This window comes from Oncorhynchus kisutch, linkage group LG12 (genome assembly GCF_002021735.2).
Source record: "Oncorhynchus kisutch isolate 150728-3 linkage group LG12, Okis_V2, whole genome shotgun sequence".
Lineage (NCBI taxonomy): Eukaryota > Metazoa > Chordata > Actinopteri > Salmoniformes > Salmonidae > Oncorhynchus > Oncorhynchus kisutch.
In genome coordinates, this window is record NC_034185.2 from 18,254,842 (window position 1) to 18,269,653 (window position 14,812).

At 42.9% G+C, this 14,812-nt stretch overlaps 1 protein-coding gene across 2 annotated transcripts; it reads left to right on the top strand.

Annotated features, from left to right (window-relative positions):
* Positions 1-4,544: 4,544 nt before the first annotated feature.
* On the top strand, positions 4,545-12,576 carry bub1 (BUB1 mitotic checkpoint serine/threonine kinase). Of its 2 annotated transcripts, XM_020496350.2 has the most exons (23): positions 4,545-4,713; positions 4,913-4,972; positions 5,215-5,553; positions 5,626-5,669; positions 5,776-5,855; positions 5,969-6,015; positions 6,105-6,289; positions 6,518-6,654; positions 6,760-7,289; positions 7,489-7,535; positions 7,648-7,767; positions 7,995-8,111; positions 8,344-8,425; positions 8,535-8,610; positions 8,755-8,923; positions 9,127-9,196; positions 9,359-10,278; positions 10,395-10,495; positions 10,695-10,856; positions 11,155-11,312; positions 11,526-11,700; positions 11,783-11,889; positions 12,050-12,576. In XM_020496350.2, exons 1-23 carry the CDS (start codon positions 4,691-4,693, stop codon positions 12,243-12,245), a joined length of 3,945 nt encoding a protein of 1,314 aa, XP_020351939.1. In that variant the 5' UTR covers positions 4,545-4,690; the 3' UTR covers positions 12,246-12,576. The 2 variants fall into 2 exon arrangements, with proteins under 2 accessions (XP_020351939.1, XP_020351941.1); XM_020496352.2 differs by lacking the exon at positions 7,648-7,767 and having other exon boundaries at positions 4,556-4,713; positions 12,050-12,574.
* The last annotated feature ends 2,236 nt before the right edge of the window (positions 12,577-14,812 follow it).

The following is a 14,812-nucleotide window of genomic DNA, read 5'->3' on the forward strand; positions in this document are numbered from 1 at the left end:
CCATAATGACAAAGCAAAAACAGGTTTTATTTTAACTTGGTAAAAAATTATAACACCCTGAAATATATAATTTACATAAGTAATCCAACCCTTACTCAGTTTTTTTTATTTCACCTTTATTTAAGCAGGTAGGCTAGTTGAGAACAATTTCTCATTTACAACTGCGACATGGCCAAGATAAAAGCAAAGCAGCGCTACACAAACAACAACACAAGAGTTACACATGGAATAAACAAACATACAGTCAATAATACAATAGAAAAAGTCTATATACATTGTGGGCAAATGAGGTAGGATAAGGGAGGTAGGCAATAAATACGCTGTCGTGGCGAAATAATTACAATTGAGCAATTAAACACTGGAGTGATAGATGTGCAGAAGATGAATGTGCAAAGGAGGGGTGCAAAGGAGCAAAATAAATAACATTATGGGGAAGAGGTAGCTTGGATGGGCTATTTACAGATGGGCTATGTACAGTTGCAGTGATCTGTGAGCTGCTCTGACAGCTGGTGCTTAAATTTAGTGAGGCAGATATGAGTCTCCAGCTTCAGTGATTTTTGCATTTTCCAGTCATTGGCAGCAGAGAACTGGAAGGAAAGGCAGCCAAAGGAGGAATTGGCTTTGGGGGTGACTAGTGAAATATACCTACTGGAGCACGTGCTACGGGTGGGTGCTACTATGGTGACAGATGAGCTGAGATAAGGCGGGGCTTTACCTAGCAAAGACTTAGATTACTTGGAGCCAGTGGGTTTGGCAACGAATATAAAGTGAGGGCCAGCCAGTGAGAGCATACAGGTCGCAGTGGTGGGTAGTATATGGGGCTTTGGTGACAAAACGGACAGCACTGTGATAGACTGCATCCAATTTGCTGAGTAGAGTGTTTGAGGCTATTTTGTAAATTACGTCGCCAAAGTCAAGGATCGGTAGGATAGTCAGTTTTACGAGGGTGTTTGCCAGCATGAGTGAAGGATGCTTTGTTGCGAAATAGGGAGCCGATTCTAGATTTAATTTTGGAAGTCTGGAAGGAGAGGTTACAGTCTAACCAGACGCCTAGGTATTTGTAGATGTCCACATATTCTAAGTCAGAAACGTCCAGAGTAGTGATGCTGGACGGGCGGGCAGATGCTGGTAGAGATCGGTTGAAGAGCATGCATTTAGTTTTACTTGCATTTCAAAACCGTTGGAGGCCACGGAAGGAGAGTTGTATGGCGTTGAAGCTCGTCTGGAGGTTAGGTAACAGTGTCCAAAGAAGGGCCAGAAGTATACAGAATGGTGTCGTCCGCGTAGAGGTGGATCAGAGAATCACCAGCTGCAAGAGCGACATCATTGATGTATACAGAGAAGAGAGTCGAGAATTGAACCCTGTGGCACCCCCATAGAGAGACTGCCAGAGGTCCGGACAACAGGCCCTCCGATTTGACACACTGAACTCTGTTAAGTAGTTGGTGAACCAGGCGAGGCAGTCATTTGAGAAACCAAGGCTGTTGAGTCATCCGTTAAGAATGTGTTGATTGACTGAGTCGAAAGCCTTGGCCAGGTCGATGAATACAGCTGAACAGTATTGTACTTTGTTGAAGTACCTTTGGCAGCAATTACAGCCTTGAGTCTTCTTGGGTATAATGCTACAAGCTTGGCACCTGTATTTGGAGTTTTCCCATTATTCTCTGCAGATCATCTCAAGCTCTGTCAGGTTGGATGGGGAGCATCGATGCACAGCTATTTTCAGGTCTTTCCAGAGATGTTCGATCGGGTTCACGTCCGGGCCACTCAAGGACATTCAGAAACTTCTCCTGAAGCCACTGCTGCATTGTCTTGGCTGTTTGCTTATGGTTGTTGTCCTGTTGGAAGGTGAACCTTTGCCTCAGTCTGAGCTCCCGAGTGCTCTGAAGCAGGTTGTCATCAAGTATCTCTCTGTACTTTGTTCTGCTCATCTTTCCCTTGATCCTGACTAGTCTCCCAGTCCCTGCCGCTGAAAAACTTCCCCACATGTTGCTGCCACCACCATGCTTCACCGTAGGGATGATGCCAGGTTTCCTCCAGACATGACTCTTGGCATTCAGGCCAAAGAGTTCAATCTTGGTTTCATCAGACCAAATAATCTTGTTTCTTATGGTCTGATAGTCCTTTAGGTGCCTTTTAGCAAACTCCAAACTGGCTGTCATGTGCCTTTTACTGAGGATGGGCTTCCATCTGGCCGCTCTACAACAAAGGCCTGATTTGGTGGAGTGCTGCAGAGGTTGTTCTTCTCGAAGGTTCTCCCATATCTCCAGAGGAACTCTGGAGCTGTCAGAGTGACCATAAGGTTCTTACTCACCTCCCTGACCAAGGCCATTCTCCCCCGATTGCTCAGTTTGGCCGGGTAGCCAGCTCGAGGAAGAGTCTCGGTGGTTTCAAACTTCTTCCATTTAAGAATGATGGAGGCCACTGTGTTCTTGGGGACCTTCAATGCTGAATACATTTTTGTGTACCCTTCCCCAGATCTGTGCCTCGACACAATCCTGTCTTCGAGCTCTACAGACAATTCTTCCAACCTCACGGCTTGTTTTTACTCTGACGTGCACTGTCAACTGTGGGACATTATACAGACAGATGTATGACTTTCCAAATCATGTAGAAACATCCAAGGACGATCAATGGAAACTGGATGCACCTGAGCTCAATTTCGTGTCTCATAGCAAAGGGTCTGAATATGTAAACAATTTCATTTTTAAAATTAATACATTTGCAAAAATGTCAAAAAACCTGTTCTTGCTTTGTCATTATGGGGTATTGTGTGTAGATTGAGTTATTTATTCTAGAATGGATTTAAAAAATGAGACTAACGTAACAAAATGGGGGGAAAACGAAATGGTCTGAACACTTTCCGGGAATGCACTGTACTTAATTGTAATGCATATAGAATTGCAATTAGTAATAATATTAGCTAGCAACAATATATAAATACTCTATTTTCATATTTTACAAACTGAAGGTTGACAATGTTTTTAAAAAGGTTAAAAAAATATATAAAAAATGAAATAAATGGAAAGTTATATAAACTGATGTACAATATTCATTCATATTACAGGTATTTTTCAACCATTTCAAAATTATGCCAAAGTTAGAATACCTTTAATTGTTTAAATATTGTATTCAATAGTGGTATTGCTTTCCACCCTCTTATGCTTCATTCAACACAGTTAGGTCGGCATTTTTTAAATCATAATGTAACACCATCAAATGTCATGCATATTTTTGTGCTAACGTGTAAAGATAGAAGGGGTCGACTAAAAATAATGTTGACAAAATTATATTGTTATTCTTGTTTGGAAAAATGGGGTGCCAATAAAGCACTGGTTCTGGAAATAACACATTTCACTCAATCATTGTTTTATATTGACTTAAATAAAACAATGAATATGATAAGAGTAAGCCAAATTTGAAGTCTTAGACATTTGCAGCTAGTTGTGCGTCTCTAACAGGGTGGAAATACCTCAAGGTCCATGTGTGAACAATCCGCCTATAAATATTAGGATTCAGGTGCTTGACCAATGTTTTTCTTAAAGTCAAACATGTCCTTTTTGTGATAGAATACTAAGAAAATAAAACAAATATGAACTTTTACCCCAAAAGTTACGAGGACCAAAAGACAATGGAATGCCCATTGACCACAAGTTATTATATTTACACTTGTATTCCATTTTGGCATTAGAATACATGTTTGACTCATATCGATGCCACACAGGCCGTTTTCAAAACGTTAAGTTGCTTTTAGGAGCAGTCGCTCTTTTTTAATACAATCTTGAACAAAACTAGCAGCTGTTAAAATACAGTATATTCTTACAGGTGGTCTTGTTTTTGCATACAGACTTTAATGGTTTGCCACACTATTTCACAAAACTAGCAGCAGTTAAATTGTCTTACAGGATTGCATTTTTATTTTCATTTCTGCAGTCCCCTGAAAGACATTAAGACAATAGCCTGTTAACATGTACATTTATTGTGCATGTTCAAATATAACATAGCTAGCTAATGTAATGTAAATTGTATTTCAGAAGTCAGATTCGTCAGTGTCTACAATTTTGCACAAACCTAGCAGCAGTTAATTCATACAGCCGTTAGTTTTTCCTTCGAGCTAATGTTTATGGGTTGCAAAAGGTGCTTGGAGCGCAAGCAAACTTCGCTAACACGCGGTGCTCTACTTATGCTTAACATTATTTCACATATAATTTTTAAAAGTGATGATTGACAACTAATGTCAATAGCTATCTGTCGTGCTATCTAGGTTATAACTGCAGATGTATTGCTAATAGTCTTACTTCCAGTGAACTTCGCCAGCAAGCTAACTGAGTTGACAAGTTGGAAATTGCAGATAAAAGAGATCCCGTAAGCGTTTCGTGAAGTACTTATATTCAAATTCATCACACCATTCAAAACAGCCGATTCGAGCTTTGGCGAAAGTGCCATTGAAATCGCGTTTTTCTCGCTCCAAAGGCGCTGATTGGTTCCATTCGGATTTGTCGCGGTGCTTACTGATGACGTACCAGCTAAACGCGCAATTTGAAATGTACCAGCTAATCTAACTAGCCAGCTGTGAATGAATCTAGCGGAGCCATTTTTTAAAATTAATTTAGCCAATTAATTAATTCATTTAACTTGCTTGTAAATTGCTCGTATTTGTATTGTTATAAAATTTGTTATTCAGTACACCATGGATGTTGGTTCACATTTACAGTGAGTTCCGATTTTAGTTAGCGAACTAGCTACGCGTTAACTGTTGATTTCCCCAACCAACTAACGCAAATTATTGACAATAAGATAACTACCTAACTAAGTAATGATTTCTCCCAAAAATGTGTGAATAATATTACCTTTGATAGTTATAGATGTTTCTTTGATACCAGGGTTGTAAACAAATGTTTTGGTTTTACAGGAGTTTTGAGCAAAGCTTAAACAACTATACCGGAGACGACCCACTCGATCCATGGGACAGGTAACTTGTCAACTTGTTGGGGGCACCAACGAAAAGTAGACAATGAATGGTTATTCATCTGGCATTGATTTGACATTTTCACATGCATATCGCACTTGGTTTGAGAGGAATATAACATTGAAGAAAAAAAACTAAATCAAAGTACTGATGAAGCAAGTAATTGATTGTGATTAGTCATCTATGTTTTTTTGTCCAGCTTAAATTTGTTGGTGTATAACTCTTTACCATTTACATTATTTCAGGTTTATAAAATATCTAGAGAAGATACTACCTGCTGAAGACCCCAAAGCGATGTCTCTTGTGCTAGATCGTCTAGTACAAAGATTTCTCCAAGAAGAGCGTTATACCAATGACATCCGATACGTAAACTACTGCATTAAATGTGCAAGTTATTACAATGAGCCCATCAAACTATACAGCCACATATACAGTAAGGGCATTGGCACCAGAGATGCAGTCCTCTATGTGGCGTGGGCTCAACAGTTTGAGCAGCAGGGCCTGCTTCAACAGGCTGACGCCGTGTACCAGAGAGCCATTGAAAACCAAGCTAAGCCAACTGACACTGTCCTTCAGCAATACAGGTAACTTGAAGTATTGTGTTTACCTTTCCATGTTGATGTTTCTATTGTTGATACATTTGAATGTATTCACAGAATGTTCCAAACCAGGACTTCTGGAAGTGGGGCAGGGGCTTCAGGTGAGACTTTTGTGTGCATTTCTTCCTTCTGTACCGGATCTTTGGCTGTGGAAATTATCAAAGGAAACTAATGTATCCACTATCTAACCTGTGTTTATGAAAACAGAAGCTGTACGGAATCCTCTTCAGAATTCCAACTTGGTAAATCAGCTGCATACCCACAGAGTGCCCAGCCCACAGTGCAAGGTGAGTTACTAACCGTTTTTGTAGCTTCAAACTTGGTATACATTGGTTAGTGGCCGTTTCTCATGTGTAGTTCATAGAAAGTGATCAATATGATTTTATTTTTTTTGCCACAGGACCCTGAACATCTGTTCCAACTCCCTACAGACAGAACTGTTCGCATGTAAGTCACTAGACAGAATACCAATTCTTCTTATTGTTCCTTTTGGAATGTTACATTATATTACCTCTAATGAAATTACTCTACCACAGAATCTCCCGGTCTGAAAATGTGGTGGTAAATAAACCCAATCAAGGCCCGGTTGTGAGCCTGCAGACAGTGTCGATGTACCGTACGGAAGACCTCGTCTGCGATGGGTCTGAACTATGCTTCGAGGAGGTCAGAGCCAGACGATACTTTGTGAGACGCAAGCAAGAGAAGAAACGGAGAGAGTTTGGTAGGATCATATGACTTCTTAACCCAGCGCTGTTCCATCACACTCCTCTAAAGAGAAGAAATGTATGGCTGGATTTTAGTGTAGTCAAAGACATCGATATGAACAGGCCACATGATATCCTTTAGACACTTCATCTAAATCAAATGCATTAACAACTGGTTGCATAGCTCACTACCACAGGGCTAATTGTGGGTTTGGACCAACGTTTTCTTTGTGTTCTGTTACCAGAGGAACGTCAGAGTTTGGTTAGAGAGCAGGAGGAGGAGGTAAGGAGGATGAACCGGCTGTTGGAGGAGCTGGATAGTAATCTCTGTGTGAGCTCTACAGGCCAGGGAAGCACCGCCAGTGTTCTACCAGTGCAGCAGGTGAGAGAAAACACATTGCCTTTTTATCTTTAGTTGTTTCTGTTATAGTTTCGCACGTACACTTTTAAAACATTTAAAAAACATTGGTATACACTTCTGTTTCAGACACTCTGCACACCTGCAACAGACCTGAATCCTGAGTTCCTCCAACATTCCTTAAGGCAACCTCTACTCTCGAGCAACCTCGGCATCAAACTCACTCCAGGCTTTAGACTGAACAGTGGACAAGACCCCAGACAAGGCATGGTTAGGGAATCTGAGACACACCTTCAGTGTGACAATCTCAGGGCTCCCATTACAGACACTCTGCGCTCACAGAGATCCGTTTCCTCATCTGGACAGTTGGAGGAGGTAAACACCTCCCATAGACGCTCCCTCCACATGCCAGAAGCAGCAATGGGTCACTTGTGTGAATGTACAAAAGCTCCAAAACCATTTGCAGTCGCTTCCCAGGCATATTCTCTACAAGCTTCTCTAGTTCAGCCCCAACCAGAACAAAACCCTAAGCCATTTGGGTCGGCCCCACAGAAGCCAGCAGCCTACAGATCTGACGTGCAGCTTGGTGGAGTTCCAAATCAGGGTGGTCACACTCACCTCCGCAGCATTTTCCATAAGCACAATGGCAGCGATCATCAGTAAGTGATAATGAGTCATCATGTCTCCAGATTGGTTCTGGTTTTTCAGATGTGTAATTGTTCCCAACCAGACTTAATTACATATCTTATGCTGCTGCTTAGTCAGAGTGAAACGCCTCAGAGATTAAGCTAATTAATTTGTTTTTAATTAATTTGCCGCTCATCATCTCGAAGCTATTATCTTCTTTGTTTTTTCTAGTGAGGTGTCTGTCAGTGAAGCTCCTGAGTCGGAGGTGAAATTAGATGGTGAGTAAAGGATCGTAACCTGGGCCCGTTATCCCCTTCATTGGAATCCGCATGGGAATTAAAAGATTGTTTAATCACACCGTCCCTCACTCGCTCCTATTCTCTCTGGCAGTGTCACAGGGAGGGTCTGGAAACGTGTCCCATATCACTCCTAACACTTCTCTGGGACTGGTGCAAGCCACCCCGTCCAGGGTGCTCCCATCCCCCACAGTCAACACACGGGAGGCACTTGGTGATAAATGCATACTTTTATTGATGACTCAGTCATAAACCATGTTGTGTTTACATATTGGTGATTTAGATGTCTAAAATGCAGAAGAAACACTGGTGCTATCTACTACACCCAGTCCCTTTTTTTTGGTGGATATATTCTAATGTATTACCATACCTGTGTATGGGAAAGACGCTACAACCAATGGAGTCCTTAGTATCTCACCAACTCTTTACCCTCACCTCCAGATGCTATCATGGACATGTTCCAGGCTCCAACCCTCCTGCAGGAGGACCAGTTCCGCAGCATGCCAATTCATCCACATCAGGCAGAGAACAGCTTTGATGCTGGCTACCAGAGAACGGGTAATTCAATTCCCATCTGATTGGAACTTCTCAAAACCTTTGTTTCAGACTGTAGGTCAAAGTGCATGTAAAAAAATCGCATCACATTTTACAGTAAAACAAATAAAATAAGAGGTAAAAGCCAATAACAGACAATAAAAGCGACACATAATGGCGGGTCGCCCTTTTTGATTTTACATACAGTGATTAAATGGTCTTTCTATAAATGTTTTTGTTGTATTATGTAATGGAGGCGACGCTTCATTCAGCAAGCCCCGCAATGCAGTCCCTTTCGCCATCTTTCAGGATGAGAATGACATAAAGGAGAAATGCAGGTGAAGCATTGCATTTATTCGCCTGCATCCCTTTCTCTTTGCCGTCTCTTTAATTCAACATAGGACATTTATTAACAATGCATTATTGTTCTTCTCCTGCTCCATTTAGTGCTGCTATGGTGGACAATGCAAAGCCACCAAGGGCCCTAGCAGAAATCCCTGTATCTAAACCAGAGAAACAAAATGTAAGTGCACAATTACATGGTGACTTACCCATGTTGATTCAACAAGGACTCAATGTTGTTGATGGTTGGGTTATTTTAAGTTGAGTACACAATGCAAACCTTTATCGTTTCGTGTGTTTGCTCGTTTACATTTTTTAAAATCAGGAATCTCCTTTGGAATTGATACCAGATGAGAGCACTATGTGGGAAGCACGCTACAACTCCCTGGCCGCCTGCCCCAACAGCACCAGAGACTTTTCACTGTCGGCTCACCTGGTCTCCACGCCCTTCCAAAACAAAGCTCCTTACTCCTGGGACTTTGATCAGGATCAAGGTAGCCCTCTGTCTGAGCTTATACAGGATGCATCCCAACGGGTACCATAGGGCTCTGGTCAAAAGTAGTGCACTATATAGGGGAATAGGGTGCCATTTGGCAGTTCAGAAATCAAATGCCCTAACCTGGCAAAACATGTCTGTAGTTCAGAACAACAATTCTGTCTATAGCAAGTATTTTACTTTTTTTTTTTTTCTCTCTAGAAAATGATCAACCCAGAGGCTTTGGGGGTCTGGAAGAAGTCCCTTTCCTACGACAACCCACAAAACTCAGGTACTTAACAGTAACCCCCTATTGTAGACTACCGGTAACTGCAGTGTACTGTATGTGGTCACGTTGAATGTTTCTTGGTCCACGTTTTTGATGTGTAGTCAAGAGTGAGGGTCAAACCATTGTAGTTGCCTCCATGGCGGTGATAATGACCTCCTTCCTCAGCCCTATCATAGAGCAGAGCCCACCTGATGGGTTACCTGAGACTGGCACGGCGTGCTGTATGAGAGCTCAGGGCTTTGCTGAGCAGGGCACCATCGTGGGAGAAGGGCTAGCCCTGGCCCAGCGAAGCCTGGCTACCTGCTCCATGACTGAAGTGCAGCATCATGCCCCGGCCGCACTGTCCTTCAGAGACCAGACTGCCCCCCTGACCCATGCTGAGGTGGCAGTGGCCAAAAGCCCTCCTTCCAAGGCCTCAAAGCCAGACTGGGATGTCTATGTGAGCCCAGAGCAGTCCTCAAAGCCAGATTTTCCTCTCCCACAGCGTGCACCTGTGGCAGAAGCATTCATTTCAAAGAGCCAGATCTATGCCCTCAAATCCAACTTTGATGTTCCAACTTGTCCAGAGAAAGCCCCAACGGCTGCCTTCGATATCCCCATGAGTCCGGAGTGTGCACCCAAGTCAGACTGGTTATTGGTCAAAAGCCCAGAGGTTGTGGTTGAACCTGACTTGGATGCCTTCATGAGTGCCCGTCATGGTCAGAGAACAGTCGGCATCCTTCTGGAGACCGTGGACATCCCCATGAGTCCAGAGCCACCTAAATTTGGCTCGGATGTGACCATGAGTCCATTCCAGTCGTCATCAAAGTTCAGAATGGATATTCCTATGAGCCCAACTCCAGAGGTGAGGTTTGACATGGATATTCTTATGAGCCCAGACCAAGGTTCAAAGGTGAACATGGATGTTCCCATGAGTCCAGCAGCTCAAGGGGCAGCGGCTGTAGAGCTGGTCTCCGACCCCTGGGATGAGGAGCTGATTTCCTCCCTGCTCTCCAAGCTGTCCACACCACTTACCTCACAGCCTAACTTCATCACCTGGCAGTGCAAAGTCCCCAGCATTGCACCCAAGATGACCATCAAGATCGGTAAGAAAGTCTTCTATCTTTGTGTTTACAAGCAGTGACATTAAAATAAAATAACCCCCCCCCCCCCCCCCCCAAAGAAATGACATCTGAAAATGGCTTTGATGGTCGTCACACAGGTGAAGGCTCCTTACGGGTTGACTGTGTACTCGGACAGGGTGCCTTTGCCACAGTCTACCAGGCAACTGACCTTAACACCTCGGAGAAGATGATTTTGAAGGTAAGATGGATCTTGACTTTATATTAATTTAAAACCGTTGACTCCCCTGACCCTTCAATGAAATTAGTAGTAATTATTTTGCCTCTCTTACTAAGGCCAGAGAACATGGCATGTTTTTATGGAGCTGGCCCTCGCAATGAATGCGCTCCTATTGGGTGATTGATTCTCAATGCTTGAATGTGTCTTTCTTGATCTATAGGTGCAGAAACCTGCCAATCCGTGGGAGTTTTACATAAACTCTCAGCTGAATGCCCGGCTGCAGCCCAGCGTGCGCCACCTCTTTAATAACATCCACTCTGCCCACCTCTTCCAGAATGGTAGTGTGCTATTGGGCGAGCTCTACAACTGTGGCACCCTATTGGTGGGTAGTAACCCCTCTTCATCACCCACCAGACTTTGTCAATCAATTAAAGAACAAGAATACCTTCCAAAGTGTGTAATGCTTCACTTCCATTCACTGATTTGAAAGGACTGGTATAAAAAATATAGTGGAAACTCACTCTAGCCCATGCCTGTATCAATCTAATGCTTTTAGATTTGTGGGAAGTGGTGAACAAGTTTACACTATAGGAGAAAGGAGATCTTATTGGGATGCACCCAAGGAGAGGCCACAGCAGAGCACTGAAAGGAGTTAAACATGTTTTATTATTCCCCTCTAGAATGCTGTAAACCTGTACAAGAACCTTAGTGACAAGGTGATTCCCCAGCCTCTGGTGATCTATTTCACTGTCTGCATCCTGCACATGGTGGAACAGCTGCACAATATCCACATCGTTCACGCTGACATCAAACCAGACAACTTCCTGCTGGGAGAGAGGTAGTGACGTCCCTGAGTGTGTAAAGGAGACCGATAGGAATCCTGTATCAAATGCTAAACGTAATATGTTCAACTGTCATTTCAGTGAGGAACATCTTTTTTTATTTTAGTATTTTCCTTCCAATCATTTACTAGTGGGTGGATGCAGTGCTCTACCAGGGATTTCCAATGTCTCCTCTTAACTGTTTTAATTGTTTGCCTGTTGTTCTTTAGGTTCCTGGAGAAGTCTTTTGACCAAGAATATCTGGATCATGGCCTCTCCCTAATTGACCTGGGTCAGAGCATTGACATGACTCTGTTCCCAGAGGGCACAGCTTTCAACGCCAAGTGTATGACCTCTGGCTTCCAGTGTACAGAGATGCAGAGTGGGAGACCATGGAACTACCAGGTAAAGATTGCGTGCGTGCTCCTGTAATGATGGTGGATGTCTGATAATACCTGTTGAGGATATTACATTTTTTTTGTTTTAGACGGACTACTTTGGTATAGCTGGAACGGTGTACTGCATGATTTTTGGAACATACATGCAAGTGACACAGGAGGGTGGCGTGTGGAAGACAAATGCAATATTTAGAAGGTAACCCTTTTAGTAGGAGTTTTTTTTACACAACCCACAACTTATTTTTTGCTCTCAAACTCGTTGACTATATTTGTTGTAATTTTGAACATCTCTCCACTCCACCGCAAATAGTTAAAATTCACACTATATTACCTTTCCCCTTGTCTGTCTCCTCCAGAAATCCCCACAGTGATCTGTGGACAGAGTTCTTCCACACTCTGCTGAATGTACCTGACTGCAGCTCCCTGCCCTGCCTGCGGAGCCTGCGCAGTAGACTGAGCACTGTGCTCCAACAGAACTACAGCAACAAGCTGCCGTCACTTAAGACCCGCCTGGTTATCCAGCTGTTAGAGAGCAGGACGACACGGAGATAGAACTCCCTGAGAACCTTTCTACTCCTGGGTCCTGTTCAGTAGGTATACAATTAAAGAAAGTGGTCTGAAACTGAGTGGAACTTGGGAGATACAATCTGGATTTCATGAACAACCCTAATGAACACGACCCTGGATGGGATACTACTGCGATGTTGAATTTCTAGTCCATTTGTAAATACAAAAGATTGACCTTAAATCGGGTCCGGTCACTGTGATAACCTTTTATGTTTTTTAGTGATAACCATTTGTCCATTTAAATAACAGAAATTGTGAGGTTGGCGATGTTATGGTGTATTTAAATTTGTAAAGAATAAATACAAATTTAAACATTTCTGTCTTGCAAGTGTTGTTTATCATGGCCTTTGCATTTCTTTTGGCTCTAACTTCATGCAGAAATATGTCACTAGGTGTCACCCTTGTTCAAGAAGTTGAGCAACATGCTCTAGTTTGTGAATTTAGTGTGTAGTTTTAAGGACAGTATTTGATATTAACACAGTATATAGTTGGGTATTCCCTTGATACTACAATGCAAGATAAATGAAGGCGAGGCAATTATTTATGTTTCAGTACCTATTGCCAGATGTTTGATGATAGTAGCTAGGTTAATGCACCAGCAGAATATAGCAATCAAAAATGACTTTTCATCCAGAACAACAGATCAAAACAAATTAAGGAGGTGATGTACGAAATTAGCACAAAATACTTGACTGGTTCCAAGCGTCGGAGCAATTCAGTTTCGAGTCATACCAAAGACTTAAAATGGAACCCGATGCCTCTGCTTGGCGCTCGGCATTAAGGACATGGATTGGGTGATGAACCCCTGTGATAGGCTAGTGTCCTGCCCAGGAGGTGTCCTGTGATCTGTTCTGGTTTGGACAAGGCTTTCTTACAATTCAGTTTGGATCCAGGCTACATATGTAATTACCACAATCTGTGCCTCTACAGTACAGTTCCCTCAGAGGTGCCTCTAGTTTTGCCACTGTCTATTCCATTGCTAGGCACCCTGTTTGACTCCCACTTTAACAGCTCTGCCCTCTGATGTCCTCAGCATTATTAATGAGCTTTTTGTTTGGTCACAGTTTTTCTGTCCCCAATGCTACCCTATTCCCTCTATGGCACCCTATTCCCTTGTGGAACTGTTCCAGTTTCAACTGACCTGAGCCCTAGGACCATGCCCCAGGACTACCTGACATGATGACTCCTTGCTGTCCCCAGTCTACCTGGCCATGCTGCTGCTCCAGTTTCAACTTCCACCTGACTGTGCTGCTGCTCTAGTTTCAACTGTTCTGCCTTATTATTATTCGACCATGCTGGTCATTTATGAACATTGAACATCTTGACCATGTTCTGTTATAATCTCCACCCGGCACAGCCAGAAGAGGACTGGCCACCCCACATAGCCTGGTTCCTCTCTAGGTTTCTTCCTAGGTATTGGCCTTTCTAGGGAGTTTTTCCTAGCCACTGTGCTTCTCCACCTGCATTGCTTGCTGTTTGGGGTTTTAGGCTGGGTTTCTGTACAGCACTTTGAGATATCAGCTGATGTACGAAGGGCTATATAAATAAATTTGATTTGATTTGATTTGTGGGCCCTGGTCAAAAGTAGTGCACGGGAGAGGGAATGGGGTGCCATTTGGGACATTAGCACTGTCAATCAGAAGCCTGTGATATGAAAAGAGAGGGCGCAGCAGAGATTTGAGATTTCCCCGCAGCTGGAACGGTGATGCTGAAACAGACCAGACTTTTAGGGTGGACGCTAGAGTAAACCTCTCAAAGGGTGTTAACAATAGAAGCGTGCCTCAATCAGTTTTTCCTTTACCATCCCCTCAGGCGAGAGTGATATCAGAGACCATCAATACTAGCCTGGCTGACACGACCCGTGATCAGGCCACTGATCTGACACCTTGTAATGAGAACCTAGACACCCTAATGAATAGGGAGGATTTACACATAGAACAAACCTCATAACATTGAATATGAATCGAGGCAATTACTTTTTTATTTGGTGTATTCCGGTGTGTGAGATATTAAATGTCACAAACTGAAAATTGAGTTTGTAGTTGTGTGGTGGCCTTAACATGCACTGTTTACGATAACACAATTTACGAGCTATCTGCTTTTTAATTTATTTTATATTGAGTGAGATATCCATGGGGTATATCGTCACATTAAGGACACTTCATTACTTTCCTACATAAATCCAACATAAAAAATAACTCTGAGGTGACTAATGCAGACTGAACAGTTTGATTATTTCACAAATCCAATCTGATGCTTGCAGGTGATTATTATTTGTTATAAGAAGCTTCCATGAGGAGAACAGCCAGCAAACCTGTTAATACTACAAGCGTCAATGTCAGTCGTCTGTCTTTTTGACTAGAGCCCATTATCCCCTTATATTCAGGTTAGTTGAACATCCATTGCTGTGACAGCAGCAGTGACAGCCCATCCATAGGGTGCCATGCACAGTGGTGAGAGAAACCACTGGTCTTCAGCAGTCCTAGTTGGGCTCTCAGCAGCCATCTAAACACCCATTTAACCCTGCAGGGCTCCACCTTGTGGAGTGCAGC

What these genes read in the sequence shown, in the direction of transcription:
- bub1 (XM_020496350.2), top strand. Translation starts at nt 4,691, where the DNA reads ATGGATGTTGGTTCACATTTACA. An exon ending in CACAATGGCAGCGATCATCA is followed by an intron (nt 7,290 to 7,488) that starts GTAAGTGATAAT and finishes TGTTTTTTCTAG; the next exon opens with TGAGGTGTCTGTCAGTGAAG. An exon ending in AACTTCCTGCTGGGAGAGAG is followed by an intron (nt 11,313 to 11,525) that starts GTAGTGACGTCC and finishes GTTGTTCTTTAG; the next exon opens with GTTCCTGGAGAAGTCTTTTG.